The sequence below is a fragment of the Nyctereutes procyonoides genome, unplaced genomic scaffold, assembly GCF_905146905.1.
Source record: "Nyctereutes procyonoides isolate TBG_1078 unplaced genomic scaffold, NYPRO_anot_genome, whole genome shotgun sequence".
Classification (NCBI taxonomy): Eukaryota; Metazoa; Chordata; class Mammalia; order Carnivora; family Canidae; genus Nyctereutes; species Nyctereutes procyonoides.
Window position 1 is genome coordinate 48,909,595 of NW_026575043.1, and position 22,710 is coordinate 48,932,304.

General features: G+C 46.5%; 1 protein-coding gene across 1 annotated transcript in view; it reads right to left on the bottom strand.

Moving 5' to 3' along the window:
* The window catches only part of SRRM4 (serine/arginine repetitive matrix 4), a 146,809-nt gene extending 125,343 nt beyond the window's left edge, over positions 1–21,466 (bottom strand). The window contains exon 1 of the mRNA XM_055323229.1: positions 21,336–21,466. Within this exon, the coding sequence (XP_055179204.1) occupies positions 21,336–21,466 (131 nt within the window). The remainder of the gene's footprint in view (positions 1–21,335) is intronic.
* Between the last annotated feature and the right edge of the window lie 1,244 nt (positions 21,467–22,710).

The window sequence follows — 22,710 nt, forward strand, 5'->3', positions numbered from 1 at the left end:
AATGCAGTTGTATTTTCTTTTCTGTACCTTAATGTTTCCAAAAATTAGTAGTCATACAAGTGACAAATATTAAAAGTATGTTCAGGGATGCCTGGGTGGCTCTGTGGTTGTGCATCTGCCTTTGGCTTAGGGTGTGGTCCCAGAGTCCTGGGATTGAGTCCCATGTCGGACTCCCTGCATGGAGTCTGCTTCTCCCTCTGCCTGTGTCCTGCCTCTCTCTCTCTCTCTCTCTCTCTCTCTCTCTCTCTCTCTCTCTCTGTGTGTGTGTGTGTGTGTCTCATGAATAAATACAGAAAGTCTTTTAAAAAAACTAGTATGTTCAATCATCAGTCTTGGTCAGTTCTGAGGATTATGAGGATCCAGAGTCTGGCTCTGCATACTGTTAAGTGCCCCCCCACACACACAAGAAATGGTTTGTCTCTTGGGCTGGGGAGGGGAGTGGTAAGATGTGGGCCAAGGTCTAGTTTACAGCTCAGTTAGAGACCTGGCAACTTCTGTGGGTCAGGTCAAAGTCAAAACGAACCATGTCTGAGGGCCACTGGAGAGGGAAGGGTTAATGTGCAAATCCATAAAGCTGACCCTGGGGTGGCCCACTTAGGAGACCATCTGCCAGTAGGCCCGCAGCTGCCAATCCCAAGCAGGCTCTGCCTTCTTCCAGGCTCCTCCCAGCCCACACAGCTCGGAGCAGCCCCCATGCCTCTGCCAGCCAGGGGATCTGGCCTGTCACATCTCCCTCATCCCCAACAGTAGCACTAGCATTGGAGGTGACAGAGGTTACAAACTTTCTCACTTGTGGTCTCATTTGACCTCAGTGACCAAGATAATGAAGCGTTGGTTTTCCCATTGCCTAGCTAAGGACTCTGAGTCTCAGAGGAGTTAAATGACTTGGCCAAGATCACGAATTCTCTTTGGGAGCCAGCGCAGGCCTCCAGGGGTGAGCAGCAAACCCCCCTGCTCTGATATTCTCTCACGGGTGCTAACTCTTCCAAGAGAAGTCCAGGGACTAGATGAGGCCTGTGTTCCAAAGCCTATCACCAAGAGCTCAGGGAGGTAAGGATGATGGGGGAAAAGAGCTCTAGGTGGGGGGCCAGGACACTGGATTTGAATCCCTGCTCTACCTCTCCAGTCTGCCTCATCTGCTGCTCCATCTAGATGGTCTCAGGGACCTTCCAACTCCTCCACTGGATGAAACCCAAGATCTCTGGCTATTTCCTAGCCCAGAGGAGGGACTAAGATGAGCACCTCTCTTCACACACCATCACCACACACTCTGGAGTCAGATGTTGGGCCTCATAGACCAGAAGAGGGGAGAGAAAAGAGTTAACTTGAGGGGCAGATGGAGGAGGGACAGAAGCCTCCCTGGAACCTGCCCAAATGTCAGACTGAGCAGTTCAGGACTGGCGGCCAAAGGAGGCAGAGAGAGACCCAAAAGCTCCCAGAACAGATGGGCCAGCCAGGGCACGAGGGGGATGAAATGGCCGTCATAATCATAATATCTCAAATTCCTCTGGTGCATTCCTGTTTCCAAAGCTCATTCAAATCCATTATCTTATTGGAATCTCACAACTCCTCTGGACAGTAGATGGCCAGGGGCTGTGAGATCCATCTGGCAAGATGAGGCAACTAAACTCAGAGAGGTTAAGAGATCTGTCCAAGGTCACACAGCTCATTTGCTGTCAGAACAAGAGAATCAGGATTCTCTTGAATTCCAATTCATCCACCAATGGACTAGCAATCCAATCTTCCATTTCCCAATGTGGGGGCTTCGAATGATGAGATATATTAGTAATACAATCTCAACAATAATGACAATAATAAAACCAACAAGTATTGATCACTTACAATGTGATTGGCAATGCATTAAGCACTTAGTGTATCTTATTTAATTCCCACTCTGACCCTATACGGGGTAGATATTACTATTAGCTCCAATTTACAGATAACGGACACTTAGGTGCACATGAGTGAAATCACTTGCTCAAGGACACAAGTGTAAAATAATGGAGCTAAGATTCAAATATAGATCTCTCTGCTCCTTCACAACTGCACTGGCAGGTCCCAATCATCATTGCATATTAGAATCCCCTAAAGATTGTTTAAAAATTCCTGATGCCCAGATATCACCTAGAACCAATTAAATCAGAAACTCTGGACATGGGGCCCAGGCGTCCATACTTTTTAAAGAGCCCCAGGACAGGCTCCCTGCTCAGTGGGGAGTCTGCTTCTTCCTTTCCCTCTGTCCCTGCCCCCTGCCTGTGCTCTTTCTCTCTGCCAAATAAATAAATAAAATCTTTAAAAGGGGGGGGGGAGGTGCCTGGGTGACTCGGTTAACCAATTGCTTTCAGCTCAGGTCACGACCCTGGGGTCCTAGGATCCAGCCCCACATTGGGCTCCCAGCTCAGTGGGGAATCTGCCTCTCCTCCTCCCTCTGTACCTCCCCACTGCTTGTACTCACTCTCTCAGTCAAATAAATAAATAAAATCTTAAAGAAAAAAAAAAGAGCCCCAGAGGATTCCATTATGCTGCCAAGTTTGGCAACCACTGTACTACAGTCTCCTAGGGATTATTCCACATCTCATTTCACAAGGGCTCCCGAGTGCCTCTCTTTCTGCATCTGTACAATGGAGCCCCCTCAGCTTTGAGAGACTAGGATTCAGCCTCTCTAGGATCCGTCCAGGAAAGCATCAAACATCCCCCACGTCCACTCACCTGCTCGCTCTGAGCTTTGTGCTGAAAGCTCCAGAAGGTAGACTGATCCCAGCTGTCCCTTCCCTCTCCCTCAGTCAGCTAGGGTTTGGGGAGTCTTGACCCAGAACCAAGCCTGCTGTATAACTTTTATTCTGTTTATCTCAAATTAGGCTTTTGTGCCACAGCAGATGCTGGAATCTGCAACCACAGGGACTGTGAGGCTGCTTCGCAGCGTTTTCTGTCTTCTCTGGGCAAACCAGTTAGGTGCCCCCGAAATACAGTGAAATCATAATGGAAGGAGGATCCGGGGGTGCTGCCAATGGAACAAAGGAAAGAACTCCCCAAGAAGAGCCTGTGGCTTGGTGGGAACCGGGATGCTCCGATTGTCCAGGCTCTGGAAATTGTCTCCACTTCTTCCCCAGCAGGAAGCAAAGGAGCCTTCTCTACATTTGTTCTCCTTTCAGAGTCTGGGGAAGCAGAGTGTGGAGGGAAGGAATCTCTTCCCCAGGTTCAAGTCCTGACTGTTGGCTGACTTCTGAGTAGACTGCCATGCTCCGGCCCATTTCCTGGCCTGTAAATGAGGCGGCTGGAGCCCCTCCTGACCCTGACCTACCTAGTTCTCTCAACAGATCTGTCAGCTGCAGGATGGAAAATAGAGAAACCCTAATGAATATAGAAATCCAAAGAAAAGCAGGCCTCCTGAGAGAGCTCTCTGCTCATTCGCCCCTCCTCCACCAAGAGCAGCTGCCCTTGAAACTGCAGTGCTTTGCTGAACCCCCTGAACTCACCAGCCTGGTCTGCAAATATCTGAGGCACATGGAGGGGAGGGGGACTTTGAGGATGGTGAAGTGTAGGAATCAAAGGTCCTACAGGACTCTGTCTCCTAGGAGGCAGAAATAACCCCATCAGCTCAGCTGGTGACAAACGGCAGATCCGTGGAGCATAAAAATCATGGTTTTGGAATCCTAGAACCAGGGGCATAATCAGATGTGTGGGACTTGAAGCTTACACAGTTTGGGAGCTCCTTTTTAAGAAAAAGAATATGAAATCTGAAAAATAAAGTTAGGTCCTCAAGTGAATATTTATTTGGAATGAGAGGAGAACATATGACGAAAATTTAAAAGCCAGGAAAACCCACCAACATCCTCAATCCAGAATATAACACAATTTTTTATTAATTAATATTCTGAAATACCTCTACCATATTTTATTCCTTAGACTTTTTTGGACTATATATTCTGATCGCCTCTTCATATGCCAGGTTTGTAATACTGTCATTTATAGAGAGAATAGAAAAATAATTCTGCATTTTTCTCCAGGATGGCTTGTTTAGGGGGACTTTGGGGTATGTGGGTGATAAGGTCCAAAGGTCCTACTGAGATATGGGAGGACAGGTACCTTCCTGTATCCCTCTGATCTTTCTCCTGCCCATTAAAAGGACTTCCTTCCAGAGCCATGCTGGGAGTGGTGTCTTAGTCTCATCTAGATATCTATGCACTGAAGATACCTCACTTCTAGTTGGTGACCTCCCCTCATAACCTCTACCAGCTCGCCTGCTTAACAATCTCGAACCCTGGGAGAAAGCAAGTAGAGGAAATAGGAACCGAAAATGTATATAAAATTGCTCTCATTTTTGATAGTCAGTGATCTACACAATTGCTGACTTCAATCTTTTGCAGCATGTCCCTGAGAGCTTCGGGAGTCAAGGATGCCACAGAACCCCGGGGACCAGGGCTCAAGACAGCTGGAGACAATGAGGGTAAAGAGCCCTGTGGTTCGGTGGTTTGATTGGATGACACTGTTCCTGGGAATAAGGGGAGGCAGGGAAGTGCAGCCCCAGTGAATGGGTTCAATCCACTTACCCCTGCTCCTTGACCAGGCTGCACCCCAAGCCTAACAAAGCTTTCCCACATGCCCTTCCTCCCTAGTGCCCAAATATAACTACACAGAAATAGTGCAGCAATATGGTATAGTGGTTATGAGCACAGGGCCTGGGGCTCAAAACCCTATTTCATTTCTTATCAGTTATTAGCTGTGTGACCCTGAATGAGTGCCTTCACTTCTCTGAGCTCCAGGCTTCTCAGCTGTAAAAGGAGAATGAAAACATATTCACTTTATAAGGTATTTTTGAGGAATAAGTAACATAGTTCATATACAATGCTTAGCACAGTACCTGGCACTGGAGTAAACAGTAAGTGCTGAATGTTACTATTAACTATTCCTGTCCAGCTCGGCCTTTCTCACCGCCAGAGCCCAGTGAGAGTCCCCACCCTTGTATTCCATCCCAACCCCCAGCTCTGCTCCTTGAGAGCAGAGACCCTGTTTACTTCATTGTCACTTCCCAAGCATCCAGCACCAGGTCAGTCACATAAAATATACTTAATAAGTTACTGAATGTTTGAGTGAATAAATGGGAGGCTAATTTGCAAAAGGAAAAACTATCAGGGGAGATTACTTCCCGAAGATCAAGAAGATCAAAGAGGAACTTTCTGGCAACTAAGTTATTTTCCTGTTTTCTTTTTTGTAACCAATGTTAAATAAATGTTAATGGTGTGCCATGCCCCGGTTCATCGCTTTATCTATCATCACGTCAAATCCTCTCCCCAAAACTCTTTGAATATTGCACTTCACATAGGCAGTTCAGTCTAATGGTTAAGAACTATATTCAAATCCTAGCACCAGAAGTTTCTAGCTGTGTGATCATAAACAATTACTTTCTTTCTTTGGGGGCTCTCTTTGTCTATAAAATGAGAAAAATATACACTTGACAGAGTTAATACGTTAAACATGCTAATGCATATGAAGAGTTTAGCATAGTGCCTGGACCATAGTAAATGATCGTTGAACAGCAATTTATTTTTCCTTCCCTCTTCCTCTCGTATGGAGAAAAAAACCCTTTGCAGATAGTCCTCGATGCTCACACTAGACGTGTGATTCTAGGAATTATAGGCAATTCCAATATATGGGAGAGGATGGCACCAGACCCCCCTTCCTTTCTACCCAGATGCTACTAGGTTATACTTCCCAGTTCTCTTGGCACCTAGATGGGATCCTATAACTAGCTTTCAGCAATGGAATGTAAATAGATGTATTGGGTCACTTCCAGGTTGAAGCAGTCAAGAGCAAGTTGGGACTTCTTTACCTTGGTTCATTTTCTTCATCTCTCATGCCATATAACCTTGAAGCCATGTCATGGAGGTGGGTCCCTGTATAACTACATGAAGCGAAGTCCTTCTTCAACCTACATGGGACTAAGATATGAGCAGGACATGACTGGATCATATTAAGCCACTGAGATCCTAGGAATTATCTGTTATAGCTGTCATTCTTGCCTACCCTAACTACATTTTTCTCATTTAATGACCTTGAAACATCCAGGGTGACATCTATTCTGCTTATTCTTTGAGTTCAAGTAGTATCAGCAGCCATTATATATTCTCTCTTCATCAGAGAATATGTTCTTTGGAAAAAGGAGTGCTAGGAATTGATTGCAGTGGTGTGAGGGATTCATAAGAAAGAAGGGGTGTGTGTTGACTGAAGTCCCCATCTCTCCAGTGACACTGCCTCCTAGGTTCCAATGGTCAAACAATCCCACAAATGCAGACAGTGCTAAGCTTTCACTTAGGTTAGGCTCTGGTGAAATGCCTCCATCTCTAGCTGTTTCTTGAGAAAACTCAGAACAAGCATAATTACAGCCCAAGGATACGGCTGTGCACAGCTAGATGACTTGTAATCACAAAATCTATGTTCCAATGGTAAATACATTTTCTGTGTTCTTTTTGCCTTTATGTTTTCAGAGATGCCTCTTACACCTAGAAACAGTTTAACCCAATGCTGACTAAAGCTGTGGTCTGGCTTTTCCCAAGTGGAAACCACTACCACCAAGGTCTTGAATACAGGACCTGTCACCAGAAATGCAGGGTCCACCAGGGTTAAATAGAGTAGAGATTTCATGGCTCCTGGGTTGGAGTCCCTTTCTTTCCAGTGACCAGTTATACAGGGAGGAGAAGAAGATGCTAAGAATAAACATGGCATGACTTCTCAGTTACAGATGACTAGGCTAACTCTGGCCAGTCACTTTGTACTTGTTCATCCCCGTCCTTAAAGAGAACCAGCAAAGGAAGTATTTGCTCACTCCGATAAAATGGTGGGCTCCATGATGGAAGTGGCACATCTTCTTTGATGTGCCAGGTATGTTAGGCTCTCCCAGTTTACCAGCTCCAATGGTCACAGTAACCTTGGAAGAAAGATTTTCCCCCCCATTTTAGAGATGATAAAATGGGGCTCGGGGAAGAGAAATGCAGTGCAGTGCAGGGGTTACTTTGTTGTACTATTCAAAGTATCATGTATGCCATATGTACTGTACAAAGCATGGTACAGAGCAGAGCCGAAGCACCTTTCCAACCCTGGCACCATTTCTGACGTGTCAAAGGATGGGAAGCAGAAAGAATACCTCTTCTACAAAAGCACGAATAGCCATAGAGTATTTGAAAAACGTAAAACTATGTAAATGCAAGTTACTAACTAATAAGTGAGTGAGTTGATCCAGAGGCAGGCAGTAGAGCATGGAGATAAGTGCACAGGCTCTGGAATCATATGGGACGGGGTCTGATGAACTTAGGACCCCTCTGAACCTCAAGTTCCTTCATCTGCAAAACAGAGACAATGAAGAGTCCCCATCTCATAGGGCATCATGAGGCTTTAGTGAGTTAGCACATATGAAACGCTTAGCCTAACGTCTGACTTAGACCGTTACAGTTGTTACTGCAATTATTACAAATAACTCGATTAGACTTAGTTTTCTTATCTGTGAAACAGAAATCATTCTACCCATCTCACGACGCTTTCATAATGGGAAGCATGCCAACTCTGCAGATAAGATAAGTCAACCCCAAATTTAACAGAGGCTGGATACAGCTGGGAAAAGGTGTGGCAGGAGAAGACTGGGCTCCATGAGGACACCCCTTCCCACTGCCTTCCCCCTCCTGCAGGGCATTCAGGTGCTCCAGGCAAGATGAAGCTGGCATTGTCCTGACTCTGAGTAAGCCCCAGCAGCAGATCCCGTTCCTGCAGCCTCCCAGTCTCCTGCTGGTGAACACAAAGCCAGAAATAACTCCCTTGGTGCAGGACACCCGTGTCCTCCTCCTCGTCCTGCTTCAGCTCCCTGACTTGCCTGGGGACATCATGAAATGTGTCTGCTTAGCTTGGCATCTTGAAAATCAGCAGTGGGCAGGCTGGCCCGTAAGCCTGTCTTCCCTGTCATTATATGTATGGCCAAATCTCTTTCCTCTCCGAACTACCCTTCTTAGGGTGTCCAGCACAGGCACTGTTCATAGTTCCAGGTAAATACGCACTGGGTGTCGGCTGTGACCTGGGCCCCATGCTAGATGCTGAGTGTATGGAGATAAACAAGACAAAGCCCTCTGGTCAAATATATACATTTACACGCTAATTAACACATTCTGGGATTGCCCATCTATTGATATTCTATTCATCAACCTAATGGTTTATGTATTTACCAGTAGTTATCAGAGCTGGTTAGCCACTGACTAGCTTTTTTTAACCTTGGGAAACTGACCTGACCTTTCTGAGGTTCTCTTTTCTCATTTGTAAAATGGGGGTGAGGCGGTGTCCTGCGATCAACAGTAATTGAAACAATGAATGCAAAAAGCACTGCACCAACAGCATAGTAAGTGTTCAATGGTTGGTGCCTGTTTTGCAACTTCCAAGAGCTGTAGTAGCATTCCCATCCTGGGAAAGATAAATACATAGCAGGCATATTGCCACCTCCCTCTCCTGCACCAATGACAGACACCACTAATCGATGGAAACACTCTTTGCTACTGATCTCAGATACATCCCCAGAAGCCATCTCAACACAGTGCTTCAGGCAGCTATTTCCAATTAGTTGAAGCTGTTGACATTTTCTATGGAACCTTTTCCACCATCCTGTCCTTACCGACTCAGGTGTATAGGTCTATAGTTTGGAGGAATATCTTTTTCCTCTAAGAAATGTCTCTTTCCTCTCTGGAACTTTATTCTGGGTTCAGTTGAGTATAACCTCCTTTGAGACTGAAGAGCATGAGCACAGGTCATATGTGTGCAAGGGTTGCTCATTAAATGTAGGTACACATTGATGTGCCTGCAATTAGCCAGTTGAGTTCCCATTCTGCTCACTTGCTGCATGATCTTGGGGAAATTACTCTTCGTCTCTGTCTACATCTTGATGTATGCATTCTTTTTTTTTTTTCTCACAGGTAGTGTGTTGGTAAGACATGTTGGTTAAGATCCTGACTATGGGAGGCTTATAAGCTGGAGTTTGAATCCTGGATCTACTTTCTGGCTATGTTACTTTGGAGAAGTCACATTATGAAGCTTATGACTTTTAGCTTTCTTTTTTATGAAGAAAGAAACTTTAGCTTTCTTACTTATTAATTGGAGATACTAATAGTACCATCTCAAAAACTTATGGGATAAGGAGATGTGAAGTGGGATAATAGTTTGAGATATTGACCCATGTGGTTTTTTCCCTCCCTGGATATTCCCCTTGTGTTTTTTTGTTTGTTTGTTTTGTTTTGTTTCGTTTTTGTTTTTGTTTTTACCATTTAAGCAGATCATGGGTTCTACCCTCATCACCTCAGGGGAGGCATGTGTCAGGGCTAAAAACAGGAAGAATATGGGTGTTTTCAGCTTTTGCATTTTGGAAAAGTCAAAGCCTGCAGGGGAAGGGGATTTATGGGTTTAGGAGAGAGTCTTGAAGAAACACAAAGGAAGAAAGATTTCTCCAGAGTAGAAAGAGATTGCCTCCAGGCTAGGGATAGGAGAGACAGTGTGTGTGGGGGGTACCCACAAGACCAGAAAGATGCAGGAATGATGGATGTCTCCATGGTAACACGCGTGAACTGACGGCCAATGGTCTGAGCTCTGCCAAGCTGGGCAAATGTGGACAAGTAAAATAACCTCTCTGGAAGTGTGTTCTTACTTATAATGTAAGGCTGTTTTTTTTTTTTAAATAATTTTTTAATTTTTATTTATTTATGATAGTCACACACAGAGAGAGAGAGGCAGAGACACAGGCAGAGGGAGAAGCAGGCTCCATGCACCGGGAGCCCGACGTGGGATTCGATCCCGGGTCTCCAGGATCACGCCCTGGGCCAAAGGCAGGCGCCAAACCGCTGCGCCACCCAGGGATCCCTGTAAAGCTGTTTTTAATCACTCTCCAAGTTAGGGCAAAAAAAGTATAAAATTGGTGCTTAACAAATATCTATTATTCTACTCTTCCTCAACACCAGTGATTCAGCTTGTGGTCCTCTGCATTGCCATCTCTGAGTTTAGCTCTGGTCAAGAAAACATATGGTTAACTACCAATATCTCTTGTCTCTTTGTCTTGAAGGGTTATCCCTCTTCATGGATGGTTCGATAATCCTCTTGCTGGGAAGAGCACTTCTAGCATGAAAGGCACTTCCCGCTGGCTGATTCTCCTTCTGAGTGATTGCCCAGTGTGGGAGGAGACCATCAATACCCCAGGGCAAGCCCTCACTGAGCCCAGAGCCCGGGAGGTGAGGTTGGCCTCACTGCTGCGCAGTCCCTCCCCCCTCTACCTGAGCCCAGTCTTGGAGTAAGCCTAGTGGAGTCATCATCTAGAAATTTAAAAGTAGGAGAATAGCTAGGCCTCACCAGTGACATTTTGTGCTCCGTATCTTGCCTCTGGGGAAGAAAGTGTTGGGTAAGAGAGAAGTCTGGAGCAGCACACCTGGGCTGTCATCCTAACTCTGACCCTTTTAAGGTGATAACCTTGGCTGAGTTGCTTAAATCCTCTGAGCCTTACTTCTACCACCTACAAAATGGGGACAATGGATATGTATCTCCTACATAGGGTTGGGGTGAGGATATAGTGAATAATATCTACAAACTGCCTAGCATAGAGCTTGATTTATAAATAGGCAGAGAGATCTAAAACTGCAAGGCATCACAACTAACTTGTATGTTAAAATGTAAACAACTTGACAGTAAGAGAAAATTGCATTCATTATTATGCTTTGCCTATAGTAGAAGTTCTGTGCTAGATGAAGGTATGGATGAACGATCAAAAAGGAGATATAAAATCCCTTTGCACAGATTCAAAAAGGGGTCCTGGCAATTGTGGTTCTTTGTTTCTGATAGGAATGAATTTGGATCCATGTTAGCACAAGTTCTCGAGGTCAGAGATGTTTTCCCACTGTGGGATGGTGTCAAGAGACCCGGGGTTTATTCTGTATCTTTATAAGACCTTGAGCCTCGGTTTCTTCATCTGCCAGATGGACACAAAACTGCCACTTACAGTTGTGAGGACCAAATGAGAATAAACAAGGATGATGATGTAACATTATTTCATGCTGTGACTTCAGGCAAGTCATTTTACATCTGAGACTCACTCATCCTGTTTGATAAATGGGGATACATTAGTTATCCTGCCTTCTACCCCAAAGAACTCTGAGTAGTGTGGTATTTGAAGACTAGGTGTCAAGTGAGCCCACATTTCAGCTATCACTCTGGCATTAGCCTCCTGATACTGCATGGAGTGTCCTTTGCTTTTTCTGTGCCTTAGTGTCTCCCCACTATAAAATGAAAGGCTGAATGTGAGTTCTTCAAAGGTCCCCTCTGGCCCTCCCATCCTGACTGCAGGCCAAATGTCCCAGTGAGGTGACGCTGGTTTGTAAGGAGCTGACCAATGGAAGGTGCTCTTACAATGACGGGTTCCTGCGGGAGACAGCTATCCACATGATAAACAACAGCCCTGAGCCCATCCTTGCACCACTGCCCAGATACCTACCCTTATGGAAGTGGGCTGAGCCCCAGAATCACCTGCCACCTGGCTGTGGGAGGGAGGCTGGCTAAACAAAAGCCTCCTTATCAGCTGGAAGCTCTGAAACATGATCCCAGAAACAGCCAGAGCTGCTCACCTGTTCTGCTAGGCACAGGCTGGGTACAGATGGACATCTCATCAGGATCCCCAGACCAGGCTTCAGGCAGCATATGCCACAGGAGGTCTCTATGGGGCAGGATGCCATATCTTACTGCAGGGGGTAGGGTGGCAAGAGAGAGCCACATCTGGTCATCTGATCACAGCAGGGAAGTTCAAACACAAACATGACATTGGGCAAACACCACTTCACTGAACCCAGAGCTGACCCAGGCTGACTCAGTCTATGAATGTTGGGCAAATCCCTTCTCCTTTGTAAGTCTCAGTCTCCCCCTCTGCAAAATGGGGATCTGAATTACAGCAGTGCGTCCTAAAGATCTTTCAATCTATGTCTCTCTCAGTAAGAAATTTTGAAAATGAAACCCACCTATATGTGTATTTATTTGTGAATTACACATACACACTGTGGTTCCAATATATTATGCATAGTATAAAACATATCCCTCAGACCTCTGCATGTACAATGAAATTGGATGATCTCGAAAACCCCTTGAGCTCTAAGATTCTGATGCTGTACCTCCATAAGTCTCCGAGTTTCCTCATCAGTACTATGCGCGTATTACTACATACCCTCATTATTTATTCATTCAACAAACATGTAAAGATCCTCAACCATGGACCACTGTCCCAGGTGTTGAGATAGAACAAGGAACAAGACAGACATGGTTCTCCACCCTACCCCTGCCAGCAGTTCAAATGTTTCTCTTGCAAATCAAAGGAATTAACATTGCTGTCTTTTAATATTGGCATTTCCATATGCTTTAGACTATTAGGTGTGCAAGTGACTTGACGGGGGGGGGAAAGTGTTACAATTCATGCATCCAGCCAACACTTGTTTGGCCCCCTGCTGTGTATCAGGTGAAAGAGATTCACCAGTGAGCATACAGACATAGTCTCCATCCCCATGATGCTTTCAGTCTCTTAGAGGTACACTTTAATAATGATCTCACAAATCAATATAAAATCACAATCGCATGTTGAGAACCAAGAGAGGTACTGCCATAAGAAAGTCTGCAATTCAAGGTATGATGTAGTCTAGAGCACTGTGGAAGGAATCCCTAATGAAATGACATTTGAGCTGAGATCTGAAAGTGCAGTAGGTATAAATTAGGCACCAGGAGAGAGGGAGAGCCTTCCTGGCATCATGTGCAAAGGCCCGGTGGCAGAAAGGGCATGGAAAATTTGAGTGACTGAAAGGACAGGGGTGTGGTCAAACAGAGGGAGGGAGGGAGGGGCAACACTTCAGAAACAATATTGGGGGGATAGGCAGACAGACGCTGAACTGGAGAGTCTTTAGGCCTTAGGAGGGGGGGTAGCTCTGTATTCTACAAACCAAAGGACAGTGATGGAGGGTTTTAGATGAGTGGAGGGTGTGTGTATGGTCTGACTTGCCTTTCAAAAAGGTTCTTCTGGTTTGATGGGGAGAATGGGTAAGGAGGGTCAGGACAGAGAAAGACAACATTACAGAGAATGGTGTGAGTTGGGATGATAACAATAGCTATTGCCTAAGTGGATTGGGCATAAAATAAGATGAGCAAAATGAAACAAATACATCCACAGACTTAAAAGCCAAACCATAGTGACAAGAGGTAGAGAAGAATGTAGTTGCAATCACGCAGACCTGAGTTTAGATCCTAGCTTCACCTCTTACAAACTGGGTGACCTTGGACGTGACGCACCCCACCACCTCCCTGGTCTCAGCTGTTCCTCCACTGCAAAGTGGACTAGACTATACACACATCAGTCGAGAGCTCTGGGTTCTTATCCCAACTCTGACTCTTACCAGCCAGCGGTCCTTGAGCAGGTTACTTCTGCTCTCTGAGCCTCGGTTTCTCACCTATAAAACCACCTTTAAAATACTTCTCTCCCAGAGTTACTGTGAAGATGGAATCAGGCAACAGATAAAACATGATTGCTTATTAGCACAGGGCTGGGCATATAATGACATAAGGAGCTTGGCATCCACTTTCTACTGTGAGCGAGTGTGCACACACACCATGAATCCACACTCTTCAGGCCCAGATGGCACCTCTCACCTCAGAGGAGTGGTGACTTGTCTTGTAAAATTCCAGCTCACTTGCATAAGCTTAACTTTTAATGAAGCCAGAGAACAGTGATCCACTGGTGTTTCTGCTCAGCGAAGCTGTCAGCGGGAGGTAAGCCCAGGGAATCCAGCAACGAGGGGATTCTCCCGATGTGAGAAACATTTGCGTCCAGAGGATCTTAATATTTGTTTTGAACAGACACATGTAGACGTGAATTACTTAATGACTGTTTTAGGGTTCGGCATTGTTCTGTATTTGGTTTGGCTTTGTCTCTATGACATCTTAATTCGTGTTTTATTTCACGGAGCTGCGCACACAGGCTGTGGCATATGGGAACTCCCTCAGCAAAATCTCAAATGAAGATGGGGGGAAGGGGGGGTAGAGAGAGAGAGAGGGACACCAAGAGTAAGCAGACTGTAGCTTCAAAGGTGTGCAGTGAAGGGGGGCGGCTGGGTGAGAGGGATAGTCTAGATTTGCACGCATGGATATGAGGTAGACCAAACCCTCACCGTCATGGGAACAAGATTTTCCACTGCTATTTGGAAGTCTAAACTGTGTTTTTCAATTTCCTAATCTGATTGATCACAATCAGAGAGATTGTAAATTTCATGCTTGTCCATAACACATGCAGGGACCAAGCTAAGCTTCTAACACTGCTATTCAAAGTCATCTTGGCTGTATTTGAGTCAGACAGAAGAGCCAAATAGAAGCAGATCAGACACAGGACCCTGACTGAGAGGGAAGGAGCCCCCCTGTGATCCCCCTTCCTGCTCCCAGCCTAGGAGCCAAGGACCTGGGAAGTCCTTAACAGGCTTAGGATGTTAATTGCTTGAAATGTTTCCTGCCTACATCTAGGGAATCATCCCCTGTTAGTCTTCCCCTCACTCACTCTGCTCCAACCATACTGACTTCCCTGCCATCTTTTAGTACACCTTGCTGTTCGCTCTGTCTCAAAAACCCTTCCCCCTTGGTGATCCTCATGGCTTGTTCCCTCCTTTCATCCAGGTCCCTGATCACTCCATCCAACAAAGAAGCCCCCATCCTCATCCTTTATCACTTTTCCCCCTGCTTTATTCTTCTTTATAACACTTACTATAACCTGACTGTATATGATGTCTTCATTTATCACCTTTCTCCCTCACGAGAGCAGGGGCTTAGTGTCATTCATTGCTAGATCAAGTAGGAGCTCAATAATATTGTTCAATGAATGAAAGCATAATTTTATTTTTTAGCCACATGTGGCTCCTTCCTTTTTGTGATTCATTCCCAGTAGCTTATTTTCTGTTTGACCTGTGTGGGCTCACTCTAATCCCCCATCATTGGTGGCTGCTCAAGGAATGCAAACTGGATTTTGTTCTAGCCAGAGCTGGACCATGAAGGACGAGAAACCTAATGGTCCACACCAGAGTCTGCATCCTTGAGCCAATGACAGAGGAGTTGGAAATTTTATACAAGAAAGGCAGTTCCTTTCCACAATCCCCCTTTATTAGCACTCACTCTGACTCCCCCATAGGTGACAGCCCCTCCAGAAAGTTTAAATTGCTTTTTCTTCTGGAGAGAGAGAAAAAAAAAGGTGTCTTTTGAGACTCTACTAGCAACAAAGGCCTTATTCATTCTGCTCATTCCTTGCATTTGTAGGTAAAATTGATGAAATAAATGAATCATTCCCATTTCACAGATCAGACCACTAAGGAGAACTGTGTGACTATAAGCAAGGGACTCCATGCCTCATGGAGGGTGCCTCCCTCCTCTGGTTTTCCACATCCCCTTTTCTTTATTCCCACCCACATTATAGTACTTAAGACAGTCTGCCTCATGTTGTTGGTACTGGTGTCTGTGCCCACCTTTGCCACTAAATTCTGCAGCCCTCCCAGGGAGAGACTGCATTTCATTCACCCTTTTCCCCTTGATGGGCCTGGCATGTAGTAATAATAAAAAGTATAATTTATTGTTAATAGTAAGAACTAACATTGATGGAGCCCTTGCTCTGTGCCAAACAGCACTTTCCATAAATTAGCCCATTCAGTATTCTCAACAGCTCTTGGAGGGGGCTGCTACTATCAGCCCCATTTTATGGATGAAGAAACCAAGATGGAGAAGGTCAAGTTCTTGCCAAAAGTCACACTGCATCTGCAAGTGGGGAAGTGTCAGGAAATAGTAAAAGGAAACATGTATTTTGATTAGTGTGCCTTCAGGGTCCGTCAGATTTTTTTCAACAGATCTCCACATCTCGGTGGCTCTTTAGGGAATGCCAAAACCACATTTAGAAATGAATACAGAGCACTGGGGTGGTCAAGTGGGGAGGCCAAGGAACCCCAACCATCACCACCAAGCAACCGGTCCAGTCCCGGTGCCGAGGGGCGTGGCACTCTCTCCAGGCATCTCATCAGGTCGTGGTAACAGGAGCACTGTTTATGGACATCTCCCTCTGTGCCAGGCACTGTGCCATGTTCTTTCTATGAACGATCTGGTCCACTCCTCACTGCAATGCTGTGACATCAGTGTTTCACAGGTAGGCAAACTCAGGCATGGAGAGGCAAAGGGATTAGCAGAGTCCAGAGGCAAGAAGTAGCACAGCAGGATTTCAGCCTGACCTGAGCTGATCTGACTTCAGAGCCTAGGTTCTTCACCATTCCACTCTCTCCCCCTCAAAAGTGTGTCCTCACACCTCAGAGAAATCTCAGTAATGAGCAATTAAACAATTCTGGTTTTGTTAAGCCCCTGCAAGCCCTTCTACCTCACAGGAAGGTAAAGCCAGCCAATCGGGAAGAAAGGATATTTTTAAAAATTTATTGTGCCCCTGCAGCATGCCTGAGGTGCTCACAAGAGCAGGAGGCGGGTGACCCAGGCTTCCTTCTGCATCACAGGAGTTAGGCTTTTAGGGGTGTTCCCCAGCCCCCGGCATTTTTTTTTTCAGGTGGCCTGGAGTGGGGGTAGAGTTCATAGAGGCTCGCACAGGCCTGGAAAGCACTTCCAGGTGGCATTTGGTCCAACCTCCTGTATCCATACCAGCTGACATGTCTACTCGCCCAGCCAGCCAGACATCTATACCCAGACAGCTTCATTCTGACACGGGTGCGACTTAAATCTCTCTGCAGAGTGTGTGTCTCTTAGGCTGTGTTGAGCAGAATCCCCAGCCTGTCAGGAATGGAGGTGGGGCTGGGAGAGAGCGAATCTGATACTGGATTTGGACCGCGTGTACTCATTCAATTAATGCATCCAACTTTCATTCAGTGTCTGCTGCAGCCTGAGAGTCTCTAAGACAGCACGGTTGCCAAGTGAAAACAGCCGTGTCAGAAATAATGCCCCCCACTGACCCCTGGACACCATTCAGCAAATTTCACCTTTCAGAAGGAGAAAGGTTTGCCCCTAACAATAACTCTCTCTTTCCTGCGGGGGGTGGGGGGGAACAAAAAACAAAAGACAAAAACCAAAAACGATCATTCATCGCCAGGGCAAGCATTCTCCATGACCCCTCCGTACCTTGGTTTTTAACCACAGGCTGTCAAGAAATCACCTCCCAGCTGCCCCTCACTCTGCTCCCGAGGACAGAGTCAGCACAAATGTGCTAACTGATCTCTTGGCACAAAGCGGAGTCTGGAATTAAATGATTCAAAGGCATTTTTCCTGCCTTACAATTTGGCCATCTTTCCCTTTATGCAGTAAAATCTCCCAATAGTTTGGAATTTATGATCCTTTGGACAGACCTGGGGCCGAAGTCTGCTTCTGGACTATTCTGCATAGAAAGGATTTTCGAAGAAAATTAATAGCTTGCCAAAAGAATTGTAAAGGCAATTGCTTATTCTATTTAAGAGGGCTGCCTTTCTAGACCTTTACAAACACTCCTGCATCCACAAACAATTGATATGCTAATTTCAAATGGTTTTTACATGTTCATTAGGTCTTTAGCTACTACTATTCGGTGATATGATTATTACACTTAGGTCTAGCCTCAGATACTTAAGTTTTCCACTTTGAGCATAAACTTTTTGGGTACAAACTTTCTGGACCAAACAAAAAAGAAAATTAATTAATGTCAGGAAAAATGACTGTATATCTTTGGTGGGGACAAAAGAGGGATCTCTTACTCTCCAACTATCTATCTTATGGATTCATGCTGACTGTCTTCCAGCCCGTATAGGGCGAGGCTTCAGTATGGCCACCCTACACCCTCATTTGCCTGAGATGGGTTCCCGTTAGATCTTCCATCCTGGAATAACTACTCACAGCAATCCTGTCACTCTTGATAGGAATAATAAATTATATAGTCACTCTAGATTTGATGGAACTAGGGATTCAAAGTAATTTTCAAGGAGTTTGAGCCTTCTTTGGACTGGCAGTACCTGGTCATCTCTACACAAATGAAACAAATACTCCATGAGGATGTTATATCAATACATTCTGAATCTAGGTAATTCTTCACCAGCCCTACACCTCCTCACTAAAAAAGTCACATCAGAAAGCAGCTAACCTTCCCTCAGGGAAGAAAATTATGGGACCACTCCCACCCCACCTCCTGTGTATTAATTCCATCTCAATGCATTGCCTGTCAGGAGCTGAAATCCCACAATGTTTACTGCCAGCATCATTTGGGAAAGCAATGGGTAGGCACAAAGAACACAATACTGGAAGGAAATGTGGATTTCCTTTGGCCATTATAAACTGAGCTGTTTGTTTTAGAAGCAACGTCTATTAAGCAATCACTATGCGCCACACACTGTGGGAGGTGTTTTACCTGACTCAGTCCTCATAATTCAATGCCTGAGATGGCTACGATTATTATTTCTATTTCAAGCTGACAAAACAGGTTCAGCAAGGTAAAGCTTCTTGTCTAGGACACTCAGCTAAATGGTAGAACTGGAGCAGGAATCCAGGTTTGTCTGAAACTCAAGTCTGAGCTCTTAACCACTATGATATACTGCCTCCCACTCTGCTATACTGTTCTGACATTTGAGTCAGACATCTGCTTGCAATCTGATACACATAAAGCTATTGCCTCATCAAGTATGCCTCATGGAAGGGGAGAGGAAGGCGGGGGGGGGGGTACTATGGGAGGTTTTCCTTGGAGTGTGATTGTATGATATATGCATAGTGCTAAGAAATCAACCAATTGAATGGAAGCTTCTATCCTGGTACTAAATTATCTTCAGAGATAGACTTAAAATATCCTGGGGAAGTACATTCAGATGAGGGGTAGCCCTCGTCTATAAACACATATTAAATGTGTAACCAAGGGAACTGGTTGGTGTTTCATCCAACCCCTCTCTCATCTTCCTACAAATCTGCTGCCTGTATGCTGGTCTTGACTCATGGACCTAAATGACATTTCTGATGAGATCAAGTCCCTAGACTGCCTCCAGAGGAAGCCACTGGGGCACAGCTGATGCTATGCCAGTGTCTCTGTCCCTTTCCTTCCTGAGAACTCAGCTTTGGAAACATGGTACTTTCACTGTTAAGTAAACATACAACATTAGAAAGGAGGTGGAAACTGACCTCACTGGATGTGGCTTGGATGAGGATGGGGATGATTTGGGTTTTATAGACAGTCTGTTGAAAGACGACTCAAACCCACCCTTCCCTGAAGACTTGAATACAAATGTTCCCCACTCACTTCCCACCCAAACTATAAAACTGGAATCTATCCTACAGAGAGGCTACACCTGTTACAGAAGTACCAAAGAGGGTCCTTCCCATATGACATAAATTAGGAGCTTATGACTCAGACTTTCACCCTAGGAGTGGTTTCCAAGAGAAAGAAGACCCAGGATGTTAAAAGACACCTAGAGGGGAATGACACCAGGGGGAGGAGGGCTGGCTATTGTTAAGAGTCTCAGATGCATTATGTTGGGATTTGTACAGTGCTACAGAAAGCATGAGGGTTAGGTGACTTTGGGCAATTCATATGATTGAGAATATGACTAAGAAAAGGGCATGACAGTAACAGGCAAACGGTGAAAGCACCAAGTCAGGTGGACTTAGGCATTTTCTGTATTAAAATATCATCAGGAATCCGCTCTTCTCTTCCTGTAGCCCTGAAATATATGGCAGACTCTGGACCAAAAGTCACACTAGTAGTTTTCAATGAAATTGTCTTTAGTTTCTTCTACAAGGGCATATTCTTTGGCCAACCCAACACCTGATTTGCCAACAGGAGGTGCACTCCAAAGGTGGAATGGATGGCTGAAACCCAGGAAGATAAAACTGCTGACGTCAAAACTCTCTACAAAGAACCTTTTTCCAAGCAGAGAGACATCAGTTTCGGACGGCATTTGGTGTTCTGATTCCCCTTCTCCAGACTGTGTCACAAGATGTCCCCTCCCTCCCATCTGCAAATACTGGTGGCTGCTGCTGCTTGCAGCCTACCACATCTTGCTTCTAGTCCACACATTCCCAACATGGGGAACCCATTTTTCTAAAGATTTGTGTGAGCTAGGTTCCTATCAGACTATGAAAAGTTGTCCAGCCTGAGTTTGATTCTTTAGATGGGAGTCCCCATCACCCACCCACACCCACTGGAAAGTTCAGATCCAGTTGTGCCAGAAAAGGCTTTCTGGTCTGAAGCACTTTCACAGGCATGTTTTCAATCTACTCTCTGATGTAGCCAGCCAGGGTTAATAAATCCTCCAAGTGGTCTCCTCTGGTCCACTTCTTTCTTTTTCTCCCACTGAACCACTCATCCAACACCAGCAAAAGATGGGTTTTCATATTGCCTTGATTTTCCCTGAAAGAAGACAGAGCCGCCTTCCTTTCATTTCAAACTCCTCTAAATTGAATGCTTTATGAAAAGAATTGGGTTTTCTCGGTCTTGGAATGTTCTCCCCAACCTCCTCTCTATTTTACCCCACAACCTCTTCTCTCCTTCTTTCTCCTTTTCTTTCTTTTCTTCCCTTAGGTCCTCCCCATCACACTATTTTCACCATCTACAGGTCTGTTCTCCTTGAGTTCAAAGCAATCAGATCCTATTTGAAAGCCCAAATAAAACTCTTCCAGGATCATCTTCACGATCTTGGAAGGCTCCTCCCTGACTCTTGAGCTCAGAGTACTGGTTTTGGATGCTGGAGAGGAGAGAATTCAGCAGCAGTGGCAGCCAGAAAGGCGTGGAGGAGGGTGCTGTTTAGGGTGTATTTGAAGGAACAGCATATGGGGCTTTTGTCAAAATGTTCAGAGCTCGCTAGTTTTTGAGCTGAGTATAGAAATGTGCCGTTACCTCTGAACGCTGCTTGAGCTGGTTCAACCCTCATCTTCTCTTCTTGTACAACACCCCCAACCACCCCAAATCCACCATTCCTTTTGCCCCCCCTCCGTCCTCTGAGCTCTGATACCAAGAAAAGTTTCTTAGTTAAGTCCTAGCTCACTTACACCGCCCACCCTAAAGAAAGCAAAATCTCTCACATAGCAGCTGCCAGGTCAGCAGACCATTGAGTGCTGCTCCCCCTAAAGAATCCCTGTCCCTTCTCACCAGCTTCCACCTCGCACAGGCAATTAGTTCCCATGTTCCAGCGGGAGACACCGAGTAGTGACGGGAAAAGACAAGCGCCCTGGCCCAGCTGCCTGCATCCACCCCCTCAGGGCTCTGGGGCACACAGGCCAGGAAAGAAGGACCATCAGGCTCTCTCCCCTGTGAAGAAGGAGGTCATTACCTTGGCAGCGGCTTGCGGGCCGTGATACTGGCGACAATGATGCTCTCGGGACGCGGGGTGGCCACAGCTTTAAAGGTTCCTCGCCAGAACTTCTCGAAAAGCTGCTTCTCGCCTTGCTGAACGCTCGCCATAGCCAACCCAAGGGGGCCGGGGCTCCCGGGCGCTGTCCGAAGTGCTGAAACGTGGATTCCAAATGGGGGCACACGCGGCTGCGGGCTCGGTCCGTGTGAAACCCAGACGGGTGGGGAGGAAGAGATCGGGGTTCAGGGCGGGGGATGGGGCGCCTCAGCCCGGGCAGGCAGGGGAGAAAAGAGGTTGCTCTACCGTCTTTCTTCGCCTTCCGTGTTGTCTCTGGGCTGAGCTCTGAGCTTGCTGAGCCTCCGCGCCCCAGGAAGGGAGGGAGGGCTGGCTTCCTCGGCAGGCCAGGAGCGAGGAGGCGACGGGGTCGTCTGTGTGTGCGTGCGCGTGTGGGCTCAGGCGCGCCCGGGTTTTGTCTCTCGCACAATGTGACGTTGGAAGAGGAGGCTGGTCGCGCGAGCTGCGCTTTCCTCCCCCCGCTCCGTCTCTCCTCCTCCCCACCAACTCCCTCCTCCTCCGGCACAGCCTCCTGCCGCCATCTGCATAACAAAAGCCCGCAGGTCCTGGGAGGAGAAAGGGCGGGGCGTGTGCCTGTCACGGGGGCCCCGCGGCGACGGAGTTGCAGCGCTGACCCCTCCGAGGAGCAATCCTGGCACCCCGAACTGAACCGGGCGGGAGACCCTGCTTCCCACACTGTTCTCCTTCCCAGCCATGGCAGGCCTTCCCCCTGCCCCCATCTCTTCTTGCGTGCCCCCTGGGCCCCGCCACCTCCCTTCTCAGCCCGTTTGCAAGTCTTGTAGCGGATCTTCGGGGGGGTTGGGGGGAGAGAAAAAAAATACTTAACCTACCCGCCCAAGTCAATCTGACCCCCTCACTTCTGGGAGGGACCGCCTAGGCCAGCAAAGGGGGTCCCTTGCATTTCTCTTTGCGCCTGGGCGCCGCGAGATCCCCACCACCCAGAAAGTGCCATTTGATGGACAATCCATCACCGGTTCGGCTTTTCGCCATCTGCCAAGCCAGGTCCCCGCCCGCGGAGGGGCGCAGCATTACATCTGTGCATGCGGCGCTCTAAGGCAGATTTCTTTTGTGCCTCACAGTCAGCCAGCCTGATGTCCCCGCTGCCAAACTCGTCCAAAGGAAAAGAGTGTTCCCACCCCACCCCACCCCACCCCAGCCCATCCACTTCTGGGGAATTCAGGCTCAACCACTGAAAAGTGGTTAAGAAATTAACAGCTTGTCTCAGGGGTGGAGTCCCTTTCAGAAAAGTAAAGTGCTTAGGGAGAGGGATTTGGGGGGG